Here is a 27,956-nt window from a genome sequence, read left to right on the forward strand (position 1 = left end):
ATGACTTCAGACAAATTCCAAAAAAAACGTAGCTTCATAGAAACTTATTGGTGACGTGAAGTTTTAATATTGGGTATGTAGGCTTTGTTTTTTCAAATTTCTGAATGTGTTGACCGAGTGTTCCGACTTCCTAAACAATTTTTGCAAGCAGGTATACACGATGCATGAAACGTAGGGTGACTTTTATTAAAAACATTGCAGAAAATGGTGTTTCGTGCCTATGTGCTTGGTAAATATTAGGAAAATAAGTTAGCCACTGTCTAGGCGGAGACATAAATTTAAAAACCTTATGTGCAGGTAAATCTTATTGTTTGCACAAACTTGACACTTGGTAATGTTATGTGAACAAAGGTTAAGTTTGCTCAGCAAAATCAAGGTTTTTACTGCACGTGTTAGCGAGTACTTACCTATCTATCACACATAATCTATTTGATATTTCATGATCGAAGTTTAGTTTAGTAGTAGGTATAAAATACATCAAATTAACCCAGATAGGTAAGTACTTATAGTTACCAATATATTTCTAGAAGTCAGCTGGTGACTATCGTCATCGACAAAATGTGACACTGATTGACTCAGTTTTAAAGACTATAGGGCTGATAACAATAAGTTTTTCTTAAGTTTAGAATAAGTTATTTAGATTGTATTGTGTACATAGATATTTACAGTTTGATTAAATGTAATAAGAATGATCATAGACATAGGTAGGAAGTGCTGTGGTTTCTTACTTACACAACTGGAAGTAATATTTAATGGGTACCTTGTAATCGTTTTGAAACCAATAATTTAAAACGACACACAACAAAACCTCCTTCAATAAACTTTCTCATAAAAATCTTGTTTATCAAGTGGCCAGTTAACTTCTGTCAATGTCAATCGGAGGTTCTTAATTTGAAAAAAGTATACTTTACACGACGTTAAACTATATCGGGGTCTTAATTGGACCCGTGTGGACCTCGCCTGTGTGTCTGTAGGCCCAAGGCAAACATCTCAAGCGGGTAATGAGGCCATTTATGTCATGGATTGTTCTTCGATTCAATGTCCACTCTAAATGCGGCACGTTTTGACCGAAACAAGATTATCATGTGATTGATATATTAGTTCGTGTTGCAGTGTCAGCACGGACGTGAAACTAGATCATGACGAATTGTACCTATACACAATTCGGTCCAAACAAACTTGATAGTACCTAAAGTTGGCTGCGATTACACTTTTGTGCTTTGTCAAACTAACAAACTGTCAATCTTTGAAAGAAGTTTCGTAACTTAGGTACATGATGAAATGATGAAACCACATTATCACATTATATAGCCATTACAGGGATATGCCTCTCCGAACGAGCCCCACTTGAATGTAATGTATCGTTGGCTATTATCATCATCATCCACCTGCTACCAATCAGTCTGATTGATCTCTTCAGGACCTTCAGGTCTCCACTGGTGAGAAGTAAGTACTTAGATAGGTAATTGACGAAAATTTATATGAATTAATAAATGTCTGATGTTGCTAATGCAGGCAGTATATGGATGGACTTCATGACACCTGCATCGAGAGATTAACGTCTTCTCCTGGACCCCAGACCTATTTCAGAGACTGTTATATTCTTACTGTAGCCCTAGCCCTATATCCTTAGGACACAGACTTGTATCTGGTATCTGCTTAACAGAAATAGAATCCCATAAACCATACCACTATGACTGTGTCAATGAGTAAGTCGTCAGCGACTTGGTGTAAAAATGAAGCTGTTTATTTTAAAGAAAAACATTAGTTATTAAACATTAGACATTAAACAAACATTAGACTCGGTTGAGTCGGGTGAGTGACACAGGTTTCACAAATATAAAACTTGATAAAACATAGGTCTACCCACCTAAGTACATCTCAGAAACAAAACTTTTATTTACTTATGTAGGTAGGGGAGACCGGGGACAAAAGTAACAGTTTGCATCTTCTGTCTGATTTCTCGTTATTGATAACATTTACGATAAAATAAATATAGTCACATAAAACTTTCGTTTATAGTCTACAAAAATCCATTATTACTTTACCTAATACATCTAGAATTTTAGCATTTCTAAGGCCTCAAAAAAAAAAGGGAAATCGTTACTTTCGACCCCATGGTCAGGACGAAAGTAACAAGGCATGGGTCGAAAGTAACAACCCATAAATTCTGCCCAATGTTATAAATACGATTCAAAAGAAAGAACAAAAAAAACAATCATATTATTTAGTTAAGAAAACTTCTTGAAAACTATCGAAACTAAAAAAAACTTATGACTTATTGGCAAAACAAAAAAAAACTTCTTAATATAAACTGTAAATGAGATCCATCATTTAAACTGACAAACTGATAAGAAGTTGTTTTATTTGTGCCATAATATACAATATTATGACACAAATATCTAATCAAAACAATAAAAAATAAAAATTTATAATGTGGCATGGCAAACTTACGTAAGTAATTCGTTACTTTTGTCCTGCCGCGAGCTGTTACTTTTGTACCCATCCCCATTTTTTAAATATTAGGCGACATAACTTTAAAACAGCACGTGTTATTCGAAAACAATTTATGACATGCTACAGACAATCTTATAATGAATCAATGAACAAATAGTCATATGGTTCTTGGCATCTTAATTCTACGTAAACACTAAATGAATAAATACCAAAAAACTTACTTTGGGTGTGTAAAATCACGAAAAGCTCACTAAAACAATCTTGCACCGCGGCACGGGCGTGGAAAATGATATCATGCGTGGGGGGCATCGCATGCTGACTACCAGCTGTAGCTTGGGACGTTAAGGCTATTGGGGAAGTCCACAGAGTCTTTGTTACTTTCTACCCGCTGTTACTTTTGTCCCCGGTCTCCCCTACTTACCTATAACTACTAACTTATTTACTTAGGTATATACTTTTATTTCCATGATGAAGATGATCAATTAATTAAAGGTAGTTAGGTAAGTACTTACAGTAAATTTCAATGAACTTCTTCGAAATTCAATCCTTCCAAATTCGAATTTCAGAATTCACGTTCACCAAAAAGTTTTTAATTCACACAAAAAGTTTGTCGGGTAAGCCGGCCGCTATTGTTGCGGCGTGGCTCGCACTGGCTCGTGATTTGTATGACAATGCGTTGAGTACACGCGAGAGCTATTTTCGTTCGGGGGTTATGGAGTGGTGCAGGGAGGCTGAGCCTACCCATACCCAGTACCCACACGTCACTAACTAAGCCACGGTCACAAGTCACAACCTCTCACTCTTCGTACACTGCTCAATGTGATAAATAGCCATGGACTTTTTAAATAGGTATCTACGTCGTCGTAATGGACGTGCTTAAATACAACTTAACTATCAATCAAATTGAGATTTTATCGTGACATTTATGTGTCTACCTACAGTTCACCTACGTAGTAGTAGGTACTTAGATACTTATGTCTTTATATTTTTAATGTTATTGTTTATTGACATACTTATATAAAAGAGAGATTTTATTTATGGAGATATAATAAGAACCTACGTCCTCTTTTATTAAAGTGTAACTAGGAAAGGTATTCAAAATTCATGACGTAAAATAAAAACTGTCCGATACGTTTTTTACGAAAAAAAATCTTTTGACTGCAATGCAAATAGCGTGATACTTTAGCTACAAGCGCCCTTAAGTAGGTTCCTACTCAAGTTAGAAATGTGATAGGTAAGTGGGTGTGGATTTCCCAGGCCATTAGGGTAGTACTACGTAATCAATTTAAGCTTTACCTATATTTTAAAGGTTGTACAAATTTAATATTTATGTATATCATAGACTAGTATATACAGTACATACTAAGTCTATGATTTATATCGAGTATGGTCCAGATCAGTGGCGGATTTACCTATAGGCCAAAAAGGCCAGTGCCTAGGGCGGCAGATTGAGAGGGGCGGCAAATTTGGCAAATAAGTACCTAGTTTTTTTTTTATAATTAATTATACGTGTATCATCTGTACCATCCATGTATAAATTACTATTATAAAATACGAAAACGATTAATAAACGCTTTGTAATATTTCGATAAAACCGGATCCTGGATCATTAGATACTATATCTATCTTTGCTACTGCGAAAACAGAATTTGGAGCATATTATTATTTATCCAAACTTGGATAGCACTTCGCGTTGCACACCGCTGCCCCCCTACTCTTGAAAGGCAATGTATTGCGTCTGTCTTGCGTTGGCAACATTTAGATTTTGGCCAAAAAAGTCTTTTGGCGTTTTTGTAAAATAATTTCTAAATTGTATGCATTATATTCTTGTTTCTATGTTCTTAAAATAGGCATTACCTAGCTGATTACATAAGTATTTTTAGTCTTTGGGGCCGTCCATTAATCACGTGAGGCTCAAAGGCCCCCCCTCCTTGGAGGGGGTACGGAAAACCTCACGAAACATCACGAGGGGGGAGGGGGGGTCTTGTTACACATCACGTGTATAAATTTTTTGAACGGCGCAAAATTTTCTACAATAATAAATTTTATTGCAAATACACATTATAAATGTTTTCCAATTCAAAACGCAATTTTCGATACATTTGTATCTATGTATTTGGGTAGATATATCAGCTGTCCGATACCCATAGTACAGGCTCAGCCTAGCTTGGGGTTGGATGGCCGTGTGTGATATTTATTATTATTATTTACTATTTTTTCTAGTCAAAAATAGCCTTTACATAGATTTCCAAAAAAATACACGTGATCCAGGGGGGAGGGAGGGTCCCAAACCTCACCGAATATCACCAGGGGGGAGGGGGGGTCAAAAAATGAGAAAAATGACCTCACGTGATTAATGGACGGCCCCTTTGTAAAAACGCTTTTGAAGAGAAGTTATGATTTTTTAAATGTTGACAACGAAAGACAGACGCATTACATTGCCTTTCAAGAGTAGGGGGGCTGAACGAATGAACCGATTTAGTTTTTTTTGTATCACATGTGTTCTACGGGAGAGTGTTCTTGGACAATAAGTTTGCTGAAAATCGATTTTTAAAAGTTACAGATGTTTTACGGTTTAAAGTCTTTTTACGTTTTTTATTTGCCTGTCAAATTAAACTTTTTAGGTTAACATTAAACTCTTCAGTACATAGCGGGTTGCAAAAATAATCTAATTAAACGACAGAAATATGATTAAGTTCACATTCGTACTAATAACGGAATTAAACTAACGTATTGAATTTCAAAAGTCCGTAGGGGCGGCAAAATATTAATGGCCTACGGGCGGCAAATTTGTAAATCCGCCACTGGTCCAGATTGAAAATAAGTATAAGTACTTAAATTATGAAATAGTGTATAAGGTAAATGCTAAATACATATTAAGTACTTATGTAGGTAGTTAGGGACTTTATTCGAGTAGCCCTGAAATTAAGAGGAATATAAAATATTAAACAACAATTAAAATGAAACTTATATTTTTTATTAAAAAGAATATTCATAATGCCTGTTAAAAACACATTTATTGTACCGTCATCATGAGACAGATAGGTTGACTATCAGCTATCGTGTATTAGGTAATTTCTAAGTAGGTAATGTATATACTGTCTTGGTGCTGGTAGGTAGCAGGATGGTAGCTTTAATTTACACATGACAGACTAATATATTACACTAGGGTGTCGTTGTTCTGACAACATTGCTTCCATTGAGAGCTTTCGTATTTGTACGTTGACATGGTAGGGAAGGTAATATTGTCTAAACCTGAGGCCTAAACTAAATATGTATATACTTAACTAACATTTTATACGTAGACGTAGAAAGATCTTTACTAAAATAGAAGATAATTCCATAATTATGTTGATGGCTATTGGAATACGAAGTCTAAAGTAAAACTGAGAAACTTCCACCTCTATGAAATCTACACATGTATACATACAATCTACAGTGTATCAAGCATGGCTTATGGCTTGATACACTTTAAAATAATGTTTTTGATTCTCCAATAAATCTAAGAAAAGTAAAACAAAATCTTAATTAGTTATGAAATTCTATGAAATAGATACGCAATTAATCTAACCACGAACTTATTATTTGTTTATAAAAAAAATGAAACAAGGCAAGAGTTATTACCAAGATGACTAAGGCTGATCTGACGAAATTCTCAAATTAAGGTACAATAAACCTACATAATCTTATTGCTATAAGTATACTAAACTTTAAAATAATCGCTTACCCCAATGGTTATAAATTTCAAATGAAACAGAAATATTTACCTGCGTAGGAAATGAAAGAGAATATTCATATGACGTTATCTAATACATTAGTATACATAGGTGATAAAAAGAACACAAAATGATTATGAATTGACACAGTCATCACCATCGCATCATCATCAACATCATCGTTAGATATTGGGCAGAGCCCCTTTCAGTCTTATCATTTAACTTTTGGAAGAACCACAAGTTCATTCTTTGTACAAATTCATTGAGCTATTTTTTAAGTCAGTGTTTACTTCATTCTCATCGAAACAGTCAGCCATTACATTCTAAGTAAGTACAAAATGCTTCTTCACTATCATGTCAACATTTAGATAGTAAAAGGATAACACTAAATCATTATTATTAGAGAGAAATGTACGGCACATTACCTACAGTATAAATATAATTTACGTATTTAAATACGAAGATAATTCCAGGTAATCCTACTATCTAGATGACATGATAGTGATAATAGGCATAACACGTCTTTACCGCTCCACAATGCTGGAAACAGAAACTGAAAGTTACAGACTGAGGAAACCATATTTGAATACATTTACCTATGGAGGAAACACTGCTTGGAGATTTAATTCCATAACTTAATTACTCCTAAACCTAAACTTAAGTTTAACAAACTTCAATTCACTGCGGTATCACACGTACTGATTAACCGCCAAGTCAGCGCGAAGGCACGTTATGCCAAGCTCGCTCGGAGCAGTCCAGGGTTTTTCACAACCGTGGACTCGTGTGGCCAGTCAGGGTTGAGCCGTGTGGCGGGGGAGGCCAGCTGTTAGCCGGGGTGCTAATAATGCTGGTGCGGTGTTGGGGCTGCCGAGGCCGCGCGGGCCGCCCCTCGTGCCTAAAGCTGCGCCTCGGCTGGGTTCTGCCAGATGTTGGAGGGCAGCGTGTCGTAGTGGGATGGTACCGTCACCAGCGCGTCCGCTGTCGTACGGTTGATGGAGCAGTTCTGTGGAGAAAACAAATATAGTTATTCGTTATTATTTTGACAAAAACATTACCCTCCTCCTTCGGCAGTCGGGTAAATATTTTAGTTTTATGTTACAGGGGGCCGTTTAGGTGTTGCTTTTGATTTCATCATTTTAATAGAGTCTATATTTCTGGCTGCTGACTGCGCACTAGTCGTGCTTTATAAAGTAAAAGATAACACGCGATAAAGTAAAGTCACGAATTACGATTGTCACAGGCTATAACGTGCTATAATATAACCATCTAAGTCACTGAACTGGTGCATACCGATTTAGAAGGTTATTTAAACAATGTAATCTATTATCTGCTGCAACCTTCTTCTGTCAAATCTTAAATTTGCTTGCGATATGAAGCTAATCTGGGATTAAGATAAATTATGTCCAAGTATAGTTAATGGGTCACTAAAATAATACTGCTACATAATAATAAGGAAAACTAAATTAAGGTTGCATACTGTACTGTGTTATGTTTGTTATCTTTGACCCAGAAATCCATTTCGTGGTAAGTAAGTAAATAATTTCAGACTTATATAAGTCGGTATCTACTCTTTTCAATAGAAACTTACATAATTAAAAATTAACTACCGAATTTTCCTTATTTTTTTAAGTTTATACCATCATTATCATCACTGGTATTTTGCAGATGTTTTATAAGTACTTACGTAAATATAGTCAGAGACTCTTTATTTTATGGTACATGGAGGTGGTGATTTACGATTTATACTTTATGTAGGAGGCACAATCATGTTCTATTCTAACCCTTGGCTTATCCCTAACGAGTGGTCTCATGATTGATAGCCATGTGTCACGTTTTACGATATTGCATCATGGCTCAAGAGGCTGCAGTGGCGGCAAATACAGCCAATGGAAGTTTTGGCAAATACGAATAGCCAAAAACAGTGGTAGCAATAAGAAATGGTTGCCACATTACCTTGGGTTGTTTCCGGTGCGTGTCGACGCACTCGATGGGCAGCGTGATCATCTCGCACTTGTACTTGTACCCATACGACGTGAGCTTCACGATCGTGTGCAGGGGCACGTTCATGTAGGGCAGCTCGTCTGCAGGGAGGAAAAATAGATATAAATTAAACATCTGTCTTGTTGCAATTAACTATAGGTATAACTTTCTGTCGATGTAAGATTCGGCTCTCGGGTAGTGGTAGTGGTAGCGGAGCTTGTCGAGTTAACATTCTCGATATAGTTCTGTGCATATCACATTCCAACAGTCAGCAGCATTGCTTATCTACTGTCAAATCTTACAGCTTTTTGACAAATAAACGAGTGGATATGAGCCGTGAGGTAAATGGTCAGGGGTAAAGCCGACTTCTGGTTCTTTTCAATTCAATCACGAACTGGTTCTTTTCAAGCCAAATTACCACGCCTCGCGCAAGAAAAATGAACAGTCAAGAGCAGCAACTCACCAAGTTTAGCGTCCAGGAAGTACCCCAGCATGCACCGCAGCACGGCCTGGTGCCCCACCACCACCACATTGTGCTCGTCCTCCAGAGCCGACAGCACGGGCCGCAGCCGCGTCATGATGTCGATGTAGGACTCGCCCCACGGGTAGCGGTAGCGGAGCTTGTCCTGGTCGCGCCACGCGAACTCTTGCGGGAAACGCTCTTGCATTTCCTCGTAGGTTAGGCCTTCGCAGATGCCCTGGGGGTTTGGGAGAGTTTGGTTAGGTTTTGAGGGTTGGCTTCTTGGAGGAAAATAAGGGTGCATAAAGTTAGGCGTCTGTGGCAGAGTGGCTTTCAGCTATTTACCGCAATTTTATGGACGATAAGTGTACAACGGAAACTTTATTATGCTATCATAAAGGAAATTTTATAAATAAATGCTAATATCGTTTATTTTTATACTATGAGTCACAGTCACTGTGATGTTCAATGGTAATGGTACCTATAGTAGTCAAGTGTTGATAAGAATGATAGGAAATTTATTGTGATCGATGACTGCATCAGTGGCATCGATTGCCTAAAAATTACCAGCAAATACTTTCAAGAGAGCGCATATACATAGGTAAGTAGTTCTTAAATATTGATGTAGGTCGGCTTGTGAACTCATAAACCCTTATTGTTCCTTATGTCCATAACTATAAGAAGCACGAGTCTAATGTTTGTAAATAATAAACATGCATGGGCGACTGAAGAGGCCAGCCAACAAGTCTGTAACGACCTACATACATTGAAACTGTTTGCTCACTAGAAATAGAATGGAAGAGTCGTGTCGGGCGTGATGTGGCCAGCCCTACTGCTCTAGTTTGTTTATGGTTTGCTTGCACAGTGTGTTATACGGTATAACCACGGTATAACTTATACCGTGGTTATACCCAGGCGTTGCATTTCCATGCATGGTCATTGGTCATCATCATAATAGCACATCTGAATAACACACAGTATCTACCTTTTACCTAGTCTATCTGCATATTACTGTTTGTATTGATCTTATTATCTCCCTCATGTCTATTTGAATTGGAAGCTTTTATCTCATAGATATGGTTGAGAGATTGCTATCCACAAAACATTCACATAGAAACGCCACTCCCCAAACTGAGGTTTCCAAATCTGATAACAAATATTTTAATATCTTAAGCCTCAAAACTCAACAGAGTTCATATTTGGAAACATTTATAAACGTAAGCCAAAGAAAGATAGTGAAAGCGAAAACAAAGTTTGTTATTATTCTATATCATGAGGGTGTATCTGTATGTCCAACTACAACAACTTCATCTTCTGATTCTAGTAAAATTTCTCAGATCTTCGGGTAAAACACTAAATTAATCTGCCTTTCCATCGAAAACAAATGCAACAAACGGAATCGAAAAGCCAAGAAAACTTACAGCATCAAGTTCATTCAAGGCGCGTACGGCCCGCTTCGCCGCCCTGATATCCGCCGCAGTCTGCTTGGTCCTCCTCATCTCGGAGGTCCAGACGGTCAACGGCTCCTGGCCCAGTGCGTTCATGTAGTCAGCTAGTCCGTGTGCATAGAGCTGGCCGCGGGGGGAGAGTGAGGCGTCGCCGCCGATGCGGCCGAGCACGTTGTATTCGCTTTCTCCATGCTGAAAGAGATAAAGTTTTATGTTTACTCGTTTTTCCTGCAAACTTCGTTTTAAAAGGTATTTACGGAGGAATTTGGGGATAAATGGTACTTGAAAAAATTCCTCCTAAATCCCTCTCTATATAAAAAAACTGCATTAAAATCCGTTGTGTAGATTTAAGGATATTTAAACATGCGTACATATACATCGATACAGACAAACGCGGGAAGCGACTTAATTTGCGTTATGCTATGTAGTGATAGTTGTGGTAATAGAAGATAACAGATTTGCCTTAGCAGGCATAATTGAGCTTGTCTATGAATGGATCTTAATGGATTGGCTGTTCAAAGTCTCCAGTTTCACTACAATTTCCCGTCTCGACATTTTCACGATGACTAGAAAATTCTAACCGGACGCTTATCTAGCGATTGGCGTAAATAACAAGTTTATCTGCAATCGATACGTTACACGCAATTAGTTAAGTGTAAACAAATGCTCGCATACTTACACGTGTGAAGTACAAAGTCTGGGGCAGGGGCCTCATTCCGGAGAGGTACCCGAGAATTCCGGCCTCCTTCTGCCCGTTGACCTTATGAGCTGTGACAGTCTCGCCCATATTCTCGACTCTGACGAAGCTTATAGTCTCCATAGAGGCGTTGATAGGTTCATATTGCCGCATATAGTGCTCGAGCTTCTTCCTGAGGTCGTCAACGGCCTCCTCCTCACTCATGGTCTTGTAGTCGGCGGAGTAGTGCAGGATCTCGATGATGTTCCTCTCCAGCAGGTCCTGGTCCTCGCAGACGCACTCGATGAAGAGGATCCGGAAGCCGAGGTCGTCGATGAAGTAGTCGTTCAGGTCGCGACGCTGCTCGCGCGTTATGTTGGTGCCATCGAAGATCTGGGGACGAAATATGAAGATTTAGAAATTGATTTTGAAATTATGGAAGAGATAGAATTTAAATTACACTAAGATGGTGAATTATTCTTAAGATGAGATCTATGTCAATAATTAAGCATGTTTGCATATACTATATCCGGTCATAGTTAGTTGATATTGATACGTTGTTATGGAGGTAATTATGGTGTATGTTTTGATTTAGAAATCATGCAAGGTTTGTTTGAATAACATTTCTCGAAAGGTGACCTGTTACATATTTATCACTTAGATTGCATTTCTAAATTAGTGTAAACATGTTTGTTTCCTTCATCCGTTAGTACTTCATATAATTATAATTAGATTTATAAGCCATTTTAAATTAGCTTCATTAATTACATCATCATCATTATTACGTGACAACCTAGGGTTCATTTATTTTTGTACACAATAAATGAAAATAACATGATATCGATGTCATGACACTCATGTGATGGTGATGACCAACCATGTTGGTCTTTTACTATGCAATTTTAAATGCAAGATACTTGCTACAGCTCAAAAGCCTTCGTCTTCCATTATTTCATTAGCAGAACATTATTAATCTATGTCCCTGTTATCTTCTAAAATAAGAATTTCAAAAGAAGGTCTAATTCGATCCGCTTGCACTAAACTCATAATGGTGTATTCAGTTCTATTGAGCTAAGTACCTCTAGCATAGTCAGCATGTAACATGTTGTATCACACTCACAGCGACTCCATTCCCCTCCTTGAGCCACAGTATGGCGTCTTGCACGGCCTCCCTGGCGCTCTGGCGTCTGATGGCCGAGCCCTGCTGGTTGTCAGCTCGGAAGATGTCGTGAGTGGCGTACAGAGCCATGTGACGCCGGCGGTACTCGCTGCAGTCGAACACTGAGGGCGAAAGGAGGTTCGAGTTATTGTTTGGAGAAATGAGGTTGGATTTAAAAAGGTTAAGGATGGATTGAATGCTGGCTGGAAATAAAGTTTATTTTAGTTTTAAAGGAATACTTTTTCGGAACCTTTTATGAGATTATTTTGTTTCTTTTTAAACGTTCTAGACGATTCTTATTTTGAGAATTGATTAAATTTGTATGGATTTTGAGTAATGAAGAAACAAAGAAAAACAATGTAGATAACTTCATTAGAAACAAAGTTTATGTAACAAAGATATAAAAGATAAAGATATTATTACGAGTACAATGGCTCTAGAATAACTAGCAAGGTGGAAATAGGTCAGGGCGATGACAGATATAGGGTTCTACCTTTTTTGGCATAAGATTTTTTTGCCTAATCTCGTATTGCATAGTAACGTTTGGTCAAAGTCTCGTTATGCCGAAAATCGTATGGCATAAATCTCGTTTAGTAAAAAGTTATTTCGCATAACATTGTTTAGCCTAATAATGGTATGGCCAAATCTTGAATAGCCTAATAATGCTATGGCATAGGTTTATACAAAGTAATAATATTCGTTTGGCGTTAACTTTGACGGAGTCTCTCCCTACATAGCGAAAACTGGAGCCTTTTTTGGTTTCCGCTGTTTGGAAAACGCTCCGCTCCGCTTCGCTGCGCTCCGCTTTGGTTTTGATGAACATGTGCACCTAACACGCTCCTCCTCGCTTTGCTCGTCGTCGCACCTATTTTTAGGTTTCAATCTCATGGGGTTTGTAATAATTATATTGGTCGTTAACTTTCGATTTTTTGATCATACAATATCGTGATTTTCAGGATGTAGGAGAAAAATACCACAATTTGTACATTTATTACATACTTAATAAATTATATATTAAGATAACATTAGGAGAAACAAGATTATACATAGGCATAGACGAACATAAATTTGAGCAAACGAAACTTAGGTGTTTAAAGATTGTGCCTAAAGAGTTTTAGACGAAACGAGCCTTATGCCACATAAGTCTTGGCAAAGTGATGGTTCGGCCAAAAAAGTTTAGACCATACGAGTTATGCGAAATGAGTTTTGGTCAATAAAGATTATGCCAGATGAGCGGAACCCCAGATATAGACCGACCAATGAAAACGACAGCAACCGCCTTGAATACGATAGCGATTAATAAAATGTGTATGGGAATGCCATATGCCTTAGAATTCATTCAATCTTTCGAAATAGTTAATAAATAGATATGTAAGTACATACTTATTTTAGAACCAAAACATACAAAAAACCAATAAGTATTACTTAATACTTAGTTAGCAGTATTTGAGTCCAATGTTTTGAAGGAAGTTATGCAATTCACCTACTCAAGTTGCTATGTTAGGAAATCGCAACCTGGTGCAAATTGAATCCATGAAACACGATATTTTGCCAAGTTCGTACATTTCTACAAATAAATGTAAATATTTCTAGATCTAAGTACGTAATTTATTGACCTACATAGAAGTACCTAGCAGCTACCTATAAACTTGCATTTTTTGCATGTGCAATACAAAATATACCTGCCTACCTATAGACCTTCCATTCATTATGAATGTTGAACCTAATACGATAGGCACAACCGGCAAGATTTTACTAGAAAACTGAAAAAAAAAACTCTATCAGTTCTAATAAAACATCAAATTTTTGTACCTCTAACAAAGACCAACCAACAGGCACACTTTAACACTTATAATGACACGTTCTTCTTGTGTTTTGCGTGTCGATGGCAACGGGCGCCATGACGATACCCTTCGGGCTGGCCTTGATCAGCGCCGGTAGCAGGTGTCATTTCCCAACTAACCTTTAGTCCTCTCCCCGTTCCAGTTGAGGTGGCGGGACAGGCGGTGCGCCACCTGGCTCTTGCCGCGCGCCGGGAGCCCGACCAGCGCGATCATGAGCGGCGCGAACTGGCTGATCCTGCGCGACCGCATCGTCACTGCAACAATGGATGTAGATGTTATTGATAAGAGGATTGAGGGTGGTAGTGAGTGGTGTTGGATGAGGACGGTCGAGGAAGCTGCAGAAATATTTTTTGTGATGAAGATCGTTCTGAAGTGCTTTCTGTTCTGACGATTAAATCATATTTCTTTACAAATGAAATGAAAGAGGACAGAAGTAGTCTCTAATTGGAAGAGATGAACGTCTGCAAAATTATTAACATTTTAAGTACTTAGCATTCACACGATAAATTCCTAATGATGAAGAATACAATGCTTGAAACGCAGTCAGCACAACATCTTGAATTTATTTCCTTTGTTTGTTGTATATTTTATGAGATGAATACTGCAGTCTCCATAAAACTCGTTCATTACTTATTCCCGGCCTTTGTGGTCTCACAATATCTTTGTCTGCTGCAAGGCTGATAACTCAAGCGGCGTGCCTCATGACGTGACGTCACACCTCTCTACATGTGTTGCACATTCAAACTGACTATAAAATACTGCCAAGCAATCAGTCTGGAAAACTCAATAACAAGAACCTAATTATCAATTTTGACCTTATGAGTATAAAGACACGCCTTATCCGGGTCAAACTGATAATGAAAGTGATTTTCATTGGACGAAAGGCTCAATTGATATGAAAATAATAATATCAAATAATATTTATGAAAAACTATCAAAACAATGGATAAAGAAAGTGTCCTGCTATGAAGTCAGTCACCGAAAGGTTGAGGTTAAATTAGTGACGTGGTAGTTAAATTAAAGTACGTACACAATCGGACTGAAAAATACGTATTTAAAGAATAAATCGGGGATTATGTAGACAACACTAAAACAGCAAATACTTAATTATTTAGAAAACACCATATGGCAACGTAAATACTCATACATCTTATCAAGCAACTGAGTACACAACTACAAAAAGATAACAAATGAATGTCGTAACCGCCTCTAGCAACAAGGCCTAAAATCGTATGCGATGTCATACGATTCGTAAGCTATCTGTACCAAAATATGATAGCAAAATTAAGCAACAATGACCTGTAAAACAACAAGTGTGATATCAAATGGTGAGCTAGAATTATATGGACCAATCGCAGCGCTTCTTTCGACGAGCCTTCAACTTACTTTGAATTGATTACGTAATGAACAACGGACTATTTGTAAGGCTGGTTTCTGGCCTGCCTGCGAACAGATTTTAGCTTTAGAAAATAGTTGATAATTATGTGAATTAGCTTGATAATAATGTAGGTACATTACCTATACAACTTTTTATTCACAGGTCCATTATCCATTCTATTAATTTAAATTAGTTCATTATTCTATCAAATTCAAAAGTATGGATTCTCAGCCTTGGACTTATAATGATTTACAGGCTATTAAACCATACTGCAAGCTGCACATTTCCATGCTTTGCTTTTCTGTTGTTTCCATGAACTTTCCAGGAGTCTGAATGAACTCTCTATATTTAGTATCATGATCTCAACGACGCTTGCCAACAGGCAGCCATCATGACATCTACGACCTCAAATTGGATAAGTAAGACTGCAGTTAATTCGAAATTCATATAACTACAAACTAGTAATAGATAAATAAGTTGTCTGAAGCTTGATACATCATCCAAATACACGTGGCACCTACTTAAAATCTAAGTTATTATGTACCTTCTTATTCTAAATAAATGTGCCTATCTAAGTGAAAGCAGTTTACAGTTAAAGCCATAAAGTTGTCAAGTGATCCATTAAATTCATATCTACTTGAATTTGTAAATTTCGTATGACATCGAGTAGTAAATCAACATGGTAATAGGCCCTTCAACGATCCAGGTCACGAATTTATCTACTTAGTGGTCACGTTGCAGCGACCGTGGTGCGTCGATGCCGCTCGAATCTCGATCGATACATGTCAAATCGTTATTGATTTGTAGACGATAGATGATGCTTAATTAAGCTATGGTTATTTATCAAAATTTTGATAATTTTTCATCTTTACTTAAGTATAAATTATAATAATCATAAGCCTGATTTTTTTTTACCTTGAGTATATAACTATGTTTACATACTAGTTCCAATTTCCAATGCTGCTATGAAAAGTTCCATCGTAAGATGGGAATTTCCTCCGATTTGGTTAGTTACCTGCTATCTAGTAGATACCAATAATCACAGAAAACATCCGTTGTGATTGTGAGTTTTTGTGATTATTATCAGGTCAAAAACATGGTATGGTTCCAGATAAGCGTTTATTGTACATATTACAATTCGATTCCCAACTAGCTATTTTCATACACTTTTCCTTAAATTAGCATATATGTAACATGTATATATATCTTAACAAACATCAATAAAAATAAGGATCCTTTTTTTAACATGAACTCTGAACTTTTTTCATCAAACATCCGATTTTTTAGCCTATGTGGCTGAAAATTGATTTTTTTAATAAATTCACAGAAGATGGGATATATTGTTTTTAGAAGATCACAATCTATAGCCCGAGTGAGTCATCTAATGAGACAGATAGAGTGTGTATGATAAGCTGGACTTTGTCCCTTTAATAGATGAAGCGACAACAAGCTCCAGTTCAACGCATCGAAGTGCATGCAGATCTCCTTCAGCCGCGCGCGGGCCCCGCGGCAGCGCCAGTACACGCTGGCCGGCGGCGCCGCGCTGCAGCAGGTCACTTCGGTGCGGGATCTGGGAGTGCGGATCTCATCGGACTTGTCATTTCGTGATCACATTGTGGACACATGCATGAGTGCTTTCAAAATTTTAGGTTTTGTACTCCGTAGGTGCCATGGTTTCACAGAAATAAGTGCTGTGAAGGCATTGTACAACGCGTTAGTAAGGAGTAAATTAGAATGTAACGCAATCATATGGGCTCCGCATGAAACTAAATATAGTTTGATGCTGGAGAAAATACAAAACAAATTTCTTCGCTTTTTGTATTTTAAATTATATGGAGTGTATCCAGGATATCCTTTATTACAGTGTTTTTCAACCTGTGGGTCGCGACCCCCTGGGGGGTCGCGAAGCTTCTGTAGGGGGGTCGCCAAAGGGCGAAAAAACTGGGACCTTTAGTACAAAAACAATAAAGACAATTAGTACTAATTTATTAGAAATACTCATACTTTAAAAATAAAAAAATCTTAAATTGGAAGGCTGGGCTTGTATTTTATTAATTAAATTATCTCATCGTGGATCTGTTTTAGTACAATAGACCACATCCACACAGTAAGGCAGATTACACAGAATACCGAAGAGTATAATCAGCCTCTGTGTCTAGCCTTTGTGGACTATGAAAACGCCTTCAATTCCATCGAGACATGGGAAATTTTGGTAGCGTTGCAGAGATTTCAAATCGACTGGCGCTATATCGAGGAGTCTGTACGATGCCGCCGGACTTGGCATATGTGTACATGACACACCTCTCTGCTTCGCGGACGACATCGTTATTATGGCAGAATCTCTGCAGGAACTCAGCTGGATGACGGAAGTGGCCTAAATGCTGCTTCCCAACGTGTAGGCTTCGGGGTATAAATTTGGACAAGACGAAAGTCATATAGGTACAATGCTCACATCGAACTGGAGCCGATGATCGTTGGTGAGGCAACACTCGAATTTGTGCAAGATATGTCTTGACAAAAGGCAAATTCGGCTAGGCTAAAGCAACTTCGACAAGGAGGCTGCAAGGCGCATCCAACTGGGTTGGGCTGTATTCGGAAAACTTCGTCAGCACATATTCTCCTTGGCCATCCCTCAGAGCCTGAAGACTAAAGATTTCAACCAGTGCGTCCTGCCAGAAATGACGTATGGTGCAGAGACGTGGGCACTGATGGTAGGACTAGTCCACCGATTTAAAGTCGCTCAGCGTGGAGAGAGCTATGCTTGGGGTTTCTCTGATAAATCGTATCGGAAATGAGGTTTTCCGTCAGTCAGAGGATTAAGATTACTGGCATAGCTGTCAAAATATGCAAGCTGAAGTGGCAGTGGGCTGGTCATATCTGCCGAAGAACCGATAACCGTTGGGGTAGACGAGTTCTCGAGTGGAGACCACGAATAGGCAAACGTAGTGTGGGTAGGCCTTCCTGCCTGGTTCAAAGACGACGACCACAAGTATTTATTTTTTAGTAAAGCCAGGTAGTTTGTTGTCATTTCACCATTGAAAACTTTTATCCAAGATATTGAAATGCTCAAAAAAGTCAGATAGAAAAAGCTAATTTCGAAAAAGAAATTCCGGGTCGCAATGTGTGTTATGTAGTTATAACTAACATTAGGTTAAGATAAATGTAATACTAACACTTTTTTGGATCGTTGGTCCGTAATAAACGATTATATATATAATGGCATTATTTGTACATACATACCTATGTACATGGCCAGATGGCCACACGTATTCTAAGTGTGTAATTCTAAAATAATGTGTTTTTAAATCCGATAAGTATGTACTACTTTGAATCCTAATCATGGAGACCATCAATACGTCGTATGGAATGAATATTGGGAATACTGTAACATACACATACATACATGATAAAAAACCGAAAGGGTCAAGCCGGTCAAGGGGGTCGCGAAATATTTTTTTAGACCAGGGGGGTCGCGTCATGAAAAAGGTTGAAAAACACTGCTTTATTATATCCGAGCTTATTTGTTACTGGGATGGTAGGGTACACAACTCTAGCGGCTAGGAGAGACCTAACCTTAGCAGTTACCCTTTTTAAAATACTGAGGGGCTGGCTGATAAACCCTGCCATTCTAGAAAACATAAGTCTGGTGGTGCCGAGTGAGGGCGCGCGGGGGCTGCGGCGCCGCGCGGGCCGGCTGTTCAGCATACCGCAGGCCAGGACCAACCTTTTAGCGCAGGCGCCAATGACCAGAGCCTTGAGGGTGCTTAATAAAGTAAGTGAAATAGTAGATTTGTACAGTTGTGGTTTGGGTGAATTCACCACAGTCACATTAGGCATTATTTGTTACAATTAGAAATGGATAAGTACTTAGTTATGTTTTATGTTTTGCTTACTTTTTGAGAGTTTATGATTTATGTTTTATGTTCTTATTTTATTAGTGTTAGTTTAATTTGTATAACGAATTAGTCTTCTGTAAAGTTGTACAATATTAGTAAATAAATAAATAAATAAATAAATAAATAAATACTTGCATAATACCTAGTTGACGACAACAACGACACGAGACCATACCTATACGGGAGGACTGTCTTTTATGGGATAGTTACAATACATAGATAAATGTAGCTATTGGTACATAAACTATGAATGAGACTGGGTGACCGCTTAGAGAAACTTTACATAATCTTCAATGGATGACGTCCAATAAAATAGATATCATTTAGGTCATTATGTGCATTATCCACGATGTCTTTGCATGATCTGTATTCTGTACCGTCCCTTTAAACAATCTTTATCTTCAGTCTGGGGCGTATCCGAAATGAACTGTGAACCCCTGCGCGTCACTAATCTTCTCTTATTAGTCAACAAATGGGAATAACATTACAGGGAAATTTGTAATACTTAGAAGATGTTAGTGCACTGTTACGGAGAAATCTCTAAGACGGAAAATACTGTTTTATCAGGATTTCCAAGATGCTGCTATTTCGGTTTTTTAAAGTCAAATTATATTGTAACTTCTATGTGCCGGACTTCGTTTCACATGAATTATTTCAACTAAGCAAAAGCAGGACTTTTATTTCAATGTCTTAAAAGTACAAAAACAAATGGTCGATAACGAAAACTAATAGCGATAATAATCCAAAGATTGTTAACGTACTCATTAAAAATACGATACGAACTTAAGCCGATTATCTATTGTAGCTCTGTGTCGAAACAACTATCGTACAATCACTTCGAGTTTCTTAAATCATTCAAGGACTATTATTTTTAGGACATAATCTAGTAATAGTTTCCGTTTTACATCATCCAGTCACACCACTATTTCTTCATCGGTGATTTCAAAGCCGAGTTATCGTAAAATATGTAGTTTGTTTAGAAGAACATCAGCAGTTCGTTAGTTTATTTTTATTAGCCAACTGCTGAGTCGAGTGTGGCCTCAATGGCGGAGCGGAGGTGTGTCTCTTCACTCTTGACGTCATCACATAGTCATGTTTGCCTATCGACTACTGATTGTGAATTATTATGGACCAATCAAGTTACGACGAGATAAAATTTACTACCGAAGTAGCTAAGTTTTAACTTAAACGGTACCTACTGTTTCTAACATTTCAATATTTGTTAGCAAAACTACTTTATCGACCAATAAAATATGTAAATACTATTGTATGACATGAAATGGATGCGTTTGCGTAAGAAAAGTAATGAAAACTGTCAGCCCTAACTAATTTTGCAAAATCTCGGTTTGCAAAATAGGAGGTCGCGAACCTTCGAGCAATACACGATCGCATTTCATCACGTAATTGTCGATACACAGTTGATCTCTTGCTATCTCCATTGTGCCCGCACAGATGACTTGTGGAAAAATATGTACATAAATGTCTGTTGTTGCCCGATTAATATAACTGGATACCTACTTCTGGTTGAAATTCGATTCCCTCTTTGATCTTCATTGGCATTATTTAAGTTCAAAATATATTATACAAGCTGTTCCCGCGCGCTTCGCTTCGCCTTAAAAAGTTTTCCCGTGGGAATTCCGGCATAAAAAGTAGCCTATGTTCTTTCCCAGGGTCTAGACCGTATGTATACCAAATTTCATTCAAATCCGTTCAGTAGTTTAGGATAGTTAGGATTAGGATTAGTAGGTATTATGAAACAAAGATATCGATCTACTCCTACATTAAATTTTTATTCTCCATGGTCAGGGACGGTCAGGGTTAGTCGCGGTACAGAGTCTATTTCGTGTATAATTAACTCTTCAATGCTGAACAATTAAGCGGGTAACGGGAAGGGCAGATCTGTTGAATGGGAATTAAAACGTAATGGAAACAAGTGTCATGTCCTGCCGGAAGTAAAATACACAATTTTCAGCTTAAAAAAAGAACAGATGCAAAATATACAATATGATAGAAAAGTGCAATTAAGAAGATAGAAAAATTATACCTGACATGAAAACTCATAAGATGATGGATTAGTGAGATAACTAGAAAAAATAAGTCATCTTTGAATGTGTGCCATGAAATACTGGGAACAAAATACAGGACTTTGTACTACATTTTACCTTTACAGAAGTTACAGTTCTGAGAAAGCATGCTGACTACGTTTTGTCTGGAGAGCTCATTTGGTCTGATGCCAGTAGCCTGTTAGCTCATGATTGCTTCGCTCTATATTTAGGCTGGACTTCGGTCGGGCAATCCAACTCCTTTCTCACTCTACTAAGTTGCATTGGTTACCCAATACTAAACAAACTTGATACATTCGACCTGGGAGTAACGTAGCGTGGGACTTCCTCTAAAACAACTACATAATTTCTGATAATATAATACGAATTATCCTACTATTTCAGAGTAAAGAGTCCTAAACATTACTGAAATGAAAATTAACAGTGTTTTGCGGTAACAGCTAATTTAAACCCCACACCTATTTGGCATACCACATACATATTTTGTCAAACAGATAAGTAATAAGTTTAGTAGAGAATTTTAAGCGTAAATATAACACGATTCCCAAGTAAGATAATACTTACTTATTTGACTGTTTTTTTTAAATTTAGGGAAAGTGATGTTACATCGTGACCTCAGTGTTAGTTGGTTTAAACATTCTTGGATTATTCTAAACATGTCCTACAAACTTTCTATTGTTAGTTAAGTATGTAACTTATCTTAATTTATCTTTACATCATTTGACTTTAATTTAACTACGGACTAAAACTAGTAAGTTGTTATGTGTCTACATTCAATTTTTAATAGCCTTCATCCAACTGTAAGGCTCACTTCCGTTTACAATAAACCACAACAACATAATGCAATCGCAAAAAACTTAACAACAACATTCCAAGTTTGCGAAACATTCGCGCCGAGGTTGCTTTTTACAGACCCGAATTTGAACTTGAAGATATGGAAAACAGAAACGCTTATTTTTAAGTTTGGTCCTGTCAATATGCCATAAAATGTATAAATGGTAAGGAAATTGTATAGACTTAAGGACTAAAAACACACAAGTAAGGAAGTATTCGGTAGGACTCACCGGTGGCGATAGGTCCCAGCGCCTTCTCCTTGTCCTCCATCATAGCGTGCGCGGTGCTAGCTCCTGGTGCCATCACGATCCTCCTGAGCGACGGTCTCCTGGTTAAGGCAACTATGTGCTTGACACGGGGCGACACGGGTTTCCGCTTGCGATACGTCCGCACTCGGTGAAGCGTCTCAGGCGACTGGACTGAGCCTCCAGCGGTTATCACGAGGCGGTTCTTATCAGCTGGGCGCCGGCAGTGCTCGCCGATCAGCCGGATCACGGTCGAGTAGATCTTCAAAGTAATCAGCCACAAGTAGGAATACCAGTCTTGATGGATGCTCTGTAGCGCCATGGGAGGGGGGCTGGAACAACGCGTTGTGAATGTTAATGACAGTTGCTGACGTCACAGAGGGTGTGTGGTTAAGTTGATAGCGACTGGAGATTGTAATGTTGGCAGTCGTTTGTTTACGAAGCGTCGCAGTCGAAGTAGAAGTTGTTTCTTTGTGTAGGAAAGTGGTTTTAATTAGGTGGGATCGTTAATACAATATACGTTACTGGCAAAAGTGAATTGCATTTTGATGCCCTTTATTAATTAACAAAAGTGTTCTTGTGTCATTACTCATTAGCACACGCCATTCAACTTGATACAAACATAATTAGTCTAAATCAAGTTTCTCATGAACACCAAGCAGTATCTCCTTCAAGTCCTTTGTGGGACCATCAATTTCTGTTTCTACTGTCTTAATGGCTAGAATATACATAGAAATCAAGAATGATCTGATGATGCTGACGGATGGGCTTATTTACAAACCGTCTCTCTTGCGCCTGAAATACCTCCAGTTAGATTGTTTACCGCATAGATAGTCTGAAGAGCCGTGTTTCTGGTAACCATTGCCATTATAATTGACATCAGCCAAATAACTATAGATGAATATGAGAAGGTGTATGATGTACGTAGCACTAAATAACATAGCAGTTAGACCCGGTGGAAATAAGGCTTACTTGAGGTACCTACCGCAGATACCCTTCCTACTGAAAATAGCATATTACTTTGATGTTGTTCGGTAGTACCATAAAGTAACAAATATAACTTACGTAAGACCAAAATGTAGTTTGCTGCTGTTCGTGACCAACTAACGAGGAACGAACTAAATAAAGACTGAACGGTCAATGGATATCGATTTGATTGAAACTCAATAACATAACCCTCACAGCGGTCATACATTGAAAGCCAAACTGATTTAAATTTAGATTAAAGGTTACATTTTATGATAAAAAGATTAACGCCGTTACCTCGAGAAATACACTCACGTGCAATGAAATAGTTCCATTCACAAAATACCGACACCAAACAACCTTATTTTTTCAAAGATATAATTTAAAATGTGAACAAAATATTACTGTTTTTATAGTTGGTAGTATCCTGATGCTCTGTTAAATGTACTTCAATGTTGCAGACGGTGTTAACAAGCTAGCTTAGGAGTAATTTGGTGCTTTTCTCAGTGGAAACTTTTCATTGCTCGGGAGTGTAAATGCCCGAAATTCTTGTAAGAAATAAACCTAAGCATGTTGTTTTGGGCCTCAGTGATCGTAACTGATCGCTGAGGTTAAGCAACAACTGACACGGTCAGCCATTGGATGGGTGACCAATTTCAAGTGGTGCTTTTCTGGACCCTTCCGTGCTTCGGACGGCACGTTAAGCCGTGGGTCCCGGTTGCTGCTTCGGCAGCAGTCGTTAAGCCTAGTCAGAGGCCTTCGGGCGGTTTGAAAACATCTGACAGTCGGGTTGGCCACTTACCCGACAACTCTCTCAGCACAAGCTTGCTTGTGTTGGGGTCCACCAACCCGCACTTGGCCAGCGTGGTGGACTAGGCCTAAACCCTTCCTTCATTGGAAGGAGACCCGTGACCCAGCAGTGGGGACGTAATGGGTCGTGATGATGATGATGATGATGTTGTTTTAGTTGCTGATAAACTTCTCAAGAGGCGGGGTTGAATAGCAGGATGCTAAACTATGACTTCCTAAACCCCAAAGGGGTAGTCCCAGGTGACACCCAAGCGAACCAGCCGCTTTTCGCTGTACATTTGTACTGATTAAGTACCTATGTCATCAGTCGTTAGCCGTATCCCAGTTTTTGAACAAAACCTAATGCACCTAGGATCTAGGATATATATCCTAGAAGATTTAACTAGATATCCAGGTTTCTTTACGATGTTTTCCTTCACCGTAAGAGCGTATTCGTGGTATAATTGTACTTCAATTCCTATATTGAAAGTATACACTGGTATGTTTATGATATCTCGAATGAGGACGAGATCTTTATAAGTGTCTACAATATTTTTAACTAATTCGATATGTACCTATATTTTTTGTAGCGGCTTTTGCTAACGAGTGGAAAAATCGGTTTACGTACCTACGTCAGAACGACCATTGGCGAGCGTGGTGTGTAAATAATGCTAGAACTGCTTGCATATTAATTTATTAGTTTCATGTTTCTGTATTTTTCCTGAAATAAACATTTATAATTGATTATGGTACCTGGTGGTGTTGATCATAATTATATATATTATAAACATTCAAATTTTTCCTTAAAAAGGTAAATCTAGGAGACATCCTATAAGCTATAAGGTATACAAATAATACGCCAACTGATTCTTTATTATCATTTTAACATAGTCTTATTAATTCCTCACTACTCCATCACAAGACCTCTCCGCACCTAAACCGGAGTCACAATACTTGTTTTTTCTTGGCTCTATAACACGTTTTACCTCATCTGCTATGCTTTTGGATAGATTTCCACTGTCATTTATATTTAATTGTTGTTTATTTTTCGCCCATATCCGGCCCATTCTTTGCGCATGCAATTCGTGTTTTAAGAGGCTCACCGGGTATGCATGCTTGCATTTGTGGATCATCCCCTTTGTAAATGTTTACTCAGGGCATTTACTACTGTGGAGCATATTTTATCAATGCTTCGTCAGCGAAGATTCATAGTCTATAAGTTCTTCTTGTTCTTGTAAGAGGGTATCTATTTGTTTGATAATGTCGTCATTAACTATAGCTGTGCCTTTGTTCATTGAATAGTTTTAGATCATTGGTACTCAACCTTTTTTATATAAGGGCCACAAACACGTTTAAGTCATGGTGTCGCGGGCCGCAAGCAAATTTTTTAAAAACACATGCATTCATGCATTATACTACTCTGTGTGAAAAGTATCGGGATTAGATCAATAAAACAAAAAAAAGATTGTTATTCATCCAAATTTATTTTATCATCTTCAAAGTATGCTCCATCAGAAACGATACAAATACGCCAACGAATTATCCAATCATCACAAAAAAAAATTAAACGCTGTTTCCAGAGTTGTGTTTAGTACCTACTCGCGGCAAATTTTCCTTTTTGTCTTCTATCGATTGTTAGTTAAAAGTCATGTTGACTGTTTACTTTAACTATCGATCGTGGTGTTGTGCACTCGGAATTCTTGCCAGAAAGTCAAACGGTAGCAAGATAATATTATTTGCGGGTCATGTGAAAATTTAATACAGCAAATTCGACGAAGAAGGTCAGATTTTTGGAAAAGAAATCGAGTAATATTTTGCACCACGATATCGCGCCATTCGCACAAGGATCATCATTGTGAATGAATTTTTGAGCTAACACTCAAGAAATACCATCGAGCATCCACCATATTAAGCAGATATGGCTGCAGCTCACGGATCTAGTTTCATCTCAAATTACCACTTCGAGGCACTGTTTTCAATCGATAGAAGACAATAAGGAAAAATCGCGCGGGTAGTTACTAAACACGAGTTGTTAAAACAGCGTTTAAAAAAATGTTGTGATGATTGGATAATTCGTTGGCGTATGTGTATCGTTTCTGAAGGAGCAAATTTTGAAGGTGATAAAATTAATTTGGATGCATAACAAACACTTTTGTTTTATGGATATAATCCCGATACTTTTTACACACAATGTATATTCTCTATTATCTCTCATGGCACGCGGGCCACTGATAAATGCCCGGCGGGCCACATGCGGCCCGCGGGCCGCAGTTTGAGTATAGCTGTTTTAGATCTATTAAGATTAATTAACTTACTTATAATGCGTGTAATTAAACTCACCATAGACAGCCTTTATGTAAGTACCCGTTATGTTAGTAAGTACCTATTTAAATTGCAATCTGTAACTTTGCCTTTTGGTAAGCTATTTAGGGATAAAAGTCCACTTATGAACTAGAAACGAGTATATAATATAACATAGCCGTATTTACCACGTAGGTACCTAAGTATTACGTAAGCTGGTGGTTTTCCTGAGCTTTCTATCTGTCAAAATAATAAGTTAATACCGGCTCTAAACTGGATAACACCGGATAGAACCGATCCCAAACCCGATCTACAAGATGTCTACAAGGCGAGCCGATATCGATATCTACTTTACCTAAGTAGAATTTTGTAATATTACTGCCATTTCGATAATTAGGTAAGTACCTAGGTATATTTTAATAAAAATAATATGACATCTTTTTTTAGCTGTAATTCAGATAACAGGCAGAATTTACTCCTATCAGTAGCACTGCAATGGCGGAAAATATTTAATTTACAATTATTTATAATTATTATAAATTATTATTAGACCTACAATTTTATTTAAAGAAAATCTGGAATAGGCTTTGTTCCACATTTGGTTTCTGTAACTTAAATGATGACTTTAATGATGTTGATGAATAAACAAAATAAACATGAACAATTGTTGATGAATTAATAATTTGAGATGACCTACTTATTTATTTCATTGGTTAAAAGTTAAGTTGGAAGGAAGTAAGTTTACTGTACTTAAGTAGGTACCTACATGGTACACGTGTTAGCAGGTTTGCGCCAAGAGTTGCCACATCACAGCAGACCACATGGCATGGAGTTATGTCAACAGAAATACATCTGTGAAGGTACACGTTCTTACTACATGATAATACGTCTTTATTATGGAATGAATCATGGGTATTTCATTGATCAGAAAATAATTATTGCGAGCTTCTTCATTCCATCCAGCTGCCTAACCAGACAGAGGACTGACAGTCTGACACTACAAAAACAACAATATGACGGATGGAGTTGGATGCAGTGAACAAAAAACTGCAGGATATTGCAGTGACATAAATTACCAAGTGGAATGGGCGTTTTTTTTTGTCATCTTACCTGCACCAAGAACTAAAGCATTCCTTCGCAGAAATGGTCCGAGGAGGTGTGTCGTATGAAGTGCACCAGGTCGGGCCGCATAACCGTGCGCCCGTGTATGGCGATGAACGTCTCAATACACATTCGCGATAGTTCCCAGAGAACGTCTGCAACCAACTTGTTAACCGGAATATACCCCCAACATCTCACGGGAGGGCTCACAACACCAAAATATATAGTTTTATGCAAGTGCACCCTTTCTGGATCCAGTCCAATAACACCGCTCCACACAACTTCAACTATGAACCTTAACTCGGCGTTTATTTCACCCCTGATCGGATTTTGCTCATTGTCACAAGTTTAAGTTGAAAATTTGACTTTAATTTTATTATTTGATGGAGTTTTAACGCAAATATTTCGAACAGGCGATCGTACCGGAGCGCGGAGACAACAACTTGTGTTGTATAGTTTATTTGAGTCGTAGCGGAGGCGAGAGAAAGCAAGATACGGCTCGGGCAGTCACTCGTCTGCTTCGTGTGACATCGATTCTCGTTCGGGAAGCTTCGGCTCAGGAGGGGGGGCAGTGAGTAGGGGGGTCTGTTTTGGCGCGACGTTCAACTCCCACCCAACTCCCACCGCCGCCGCCGCCGCCGCC

The 27,956-nt window shown here is 38.1% G+C and overlaps 1 protein-coding gene across 1 annotated transcript; it reads right to left on the reverse strand.

Moving 5' to 3' along the window:
* Positions 1-5,412: 5,412 nt before the first annotated feature.
* On the reverse strand, positions 5,413-27,822 carry LOC105388169 (6-phosphofructo-2-kinase/fructose-2,6-bisphosphatase). The gene is made up of 9 exons (XM_011559034.3): positions 27,323-27,822; positions 22,142-22,488; positions 13,860-13,994; positions 11,858-12,018; positions 10,741-11,130; positions 10,035-10,253; positions 8,617-8,851; positions 8,127-8,254; positions 5,413-7,176 (listed from the first exon to the last, which is right to left on the reverse strand). The coding sequence occupies exons 2-9, from the start codon at positions 22,476-22,478 to the stop codon at positions 7,069-7,071; spliced, it is 1,713 nt and encodes a 570-aa protein (XP_011557336.3). The 5' UTR covers positions 22,479-22,488; positions 27,323-27,822; the 3' UTR covers positions 5,413-7,068.
* Between the last annotated feature and the right edge of the window lie 134 nt (positions 27,823-27,956).

This window comes from Plutella xylostella, chromosome 3, assembly GCF_932276165.1.
Source record: "Plutella xylostella chromosome 3, ilPluXylo3.1, whole genome shotgun sequence".
NCBI lineage: Eukaryota > Metazoa > Arthropoda > Insecta > Lepidoptera > Plutellidae > Plutella > Plutella xylostella.

What these genes read in the sequence shown, in the direction of transcription:
- LOC105388169 (XM_011559034.3), bottom strand. Translation starts at nt 22,478, where the DNA reads ATGGCGCTACAGAGCATCCATCAAGACTGGTATTCCTACTTGTGGCTG. An exon ending in GCTGGGACCTATCGCCACCG is followed by an intron (nt 13,995 to 22,141) that starts GTGAGTCCTACC and finishes CCATTGTTGCAG; the next exon opens with TGACGATGCGGTCGCGCAGG. An exon ending in AGGAGGGGAATGGAGTCGCT is followed by an intron (nt 11,131 to 11,857) that starts GTGAGTGTGATA and finishes TTTCGTCCCCAG; the next exon opens with ATCTTCGATGGCACCAACAT.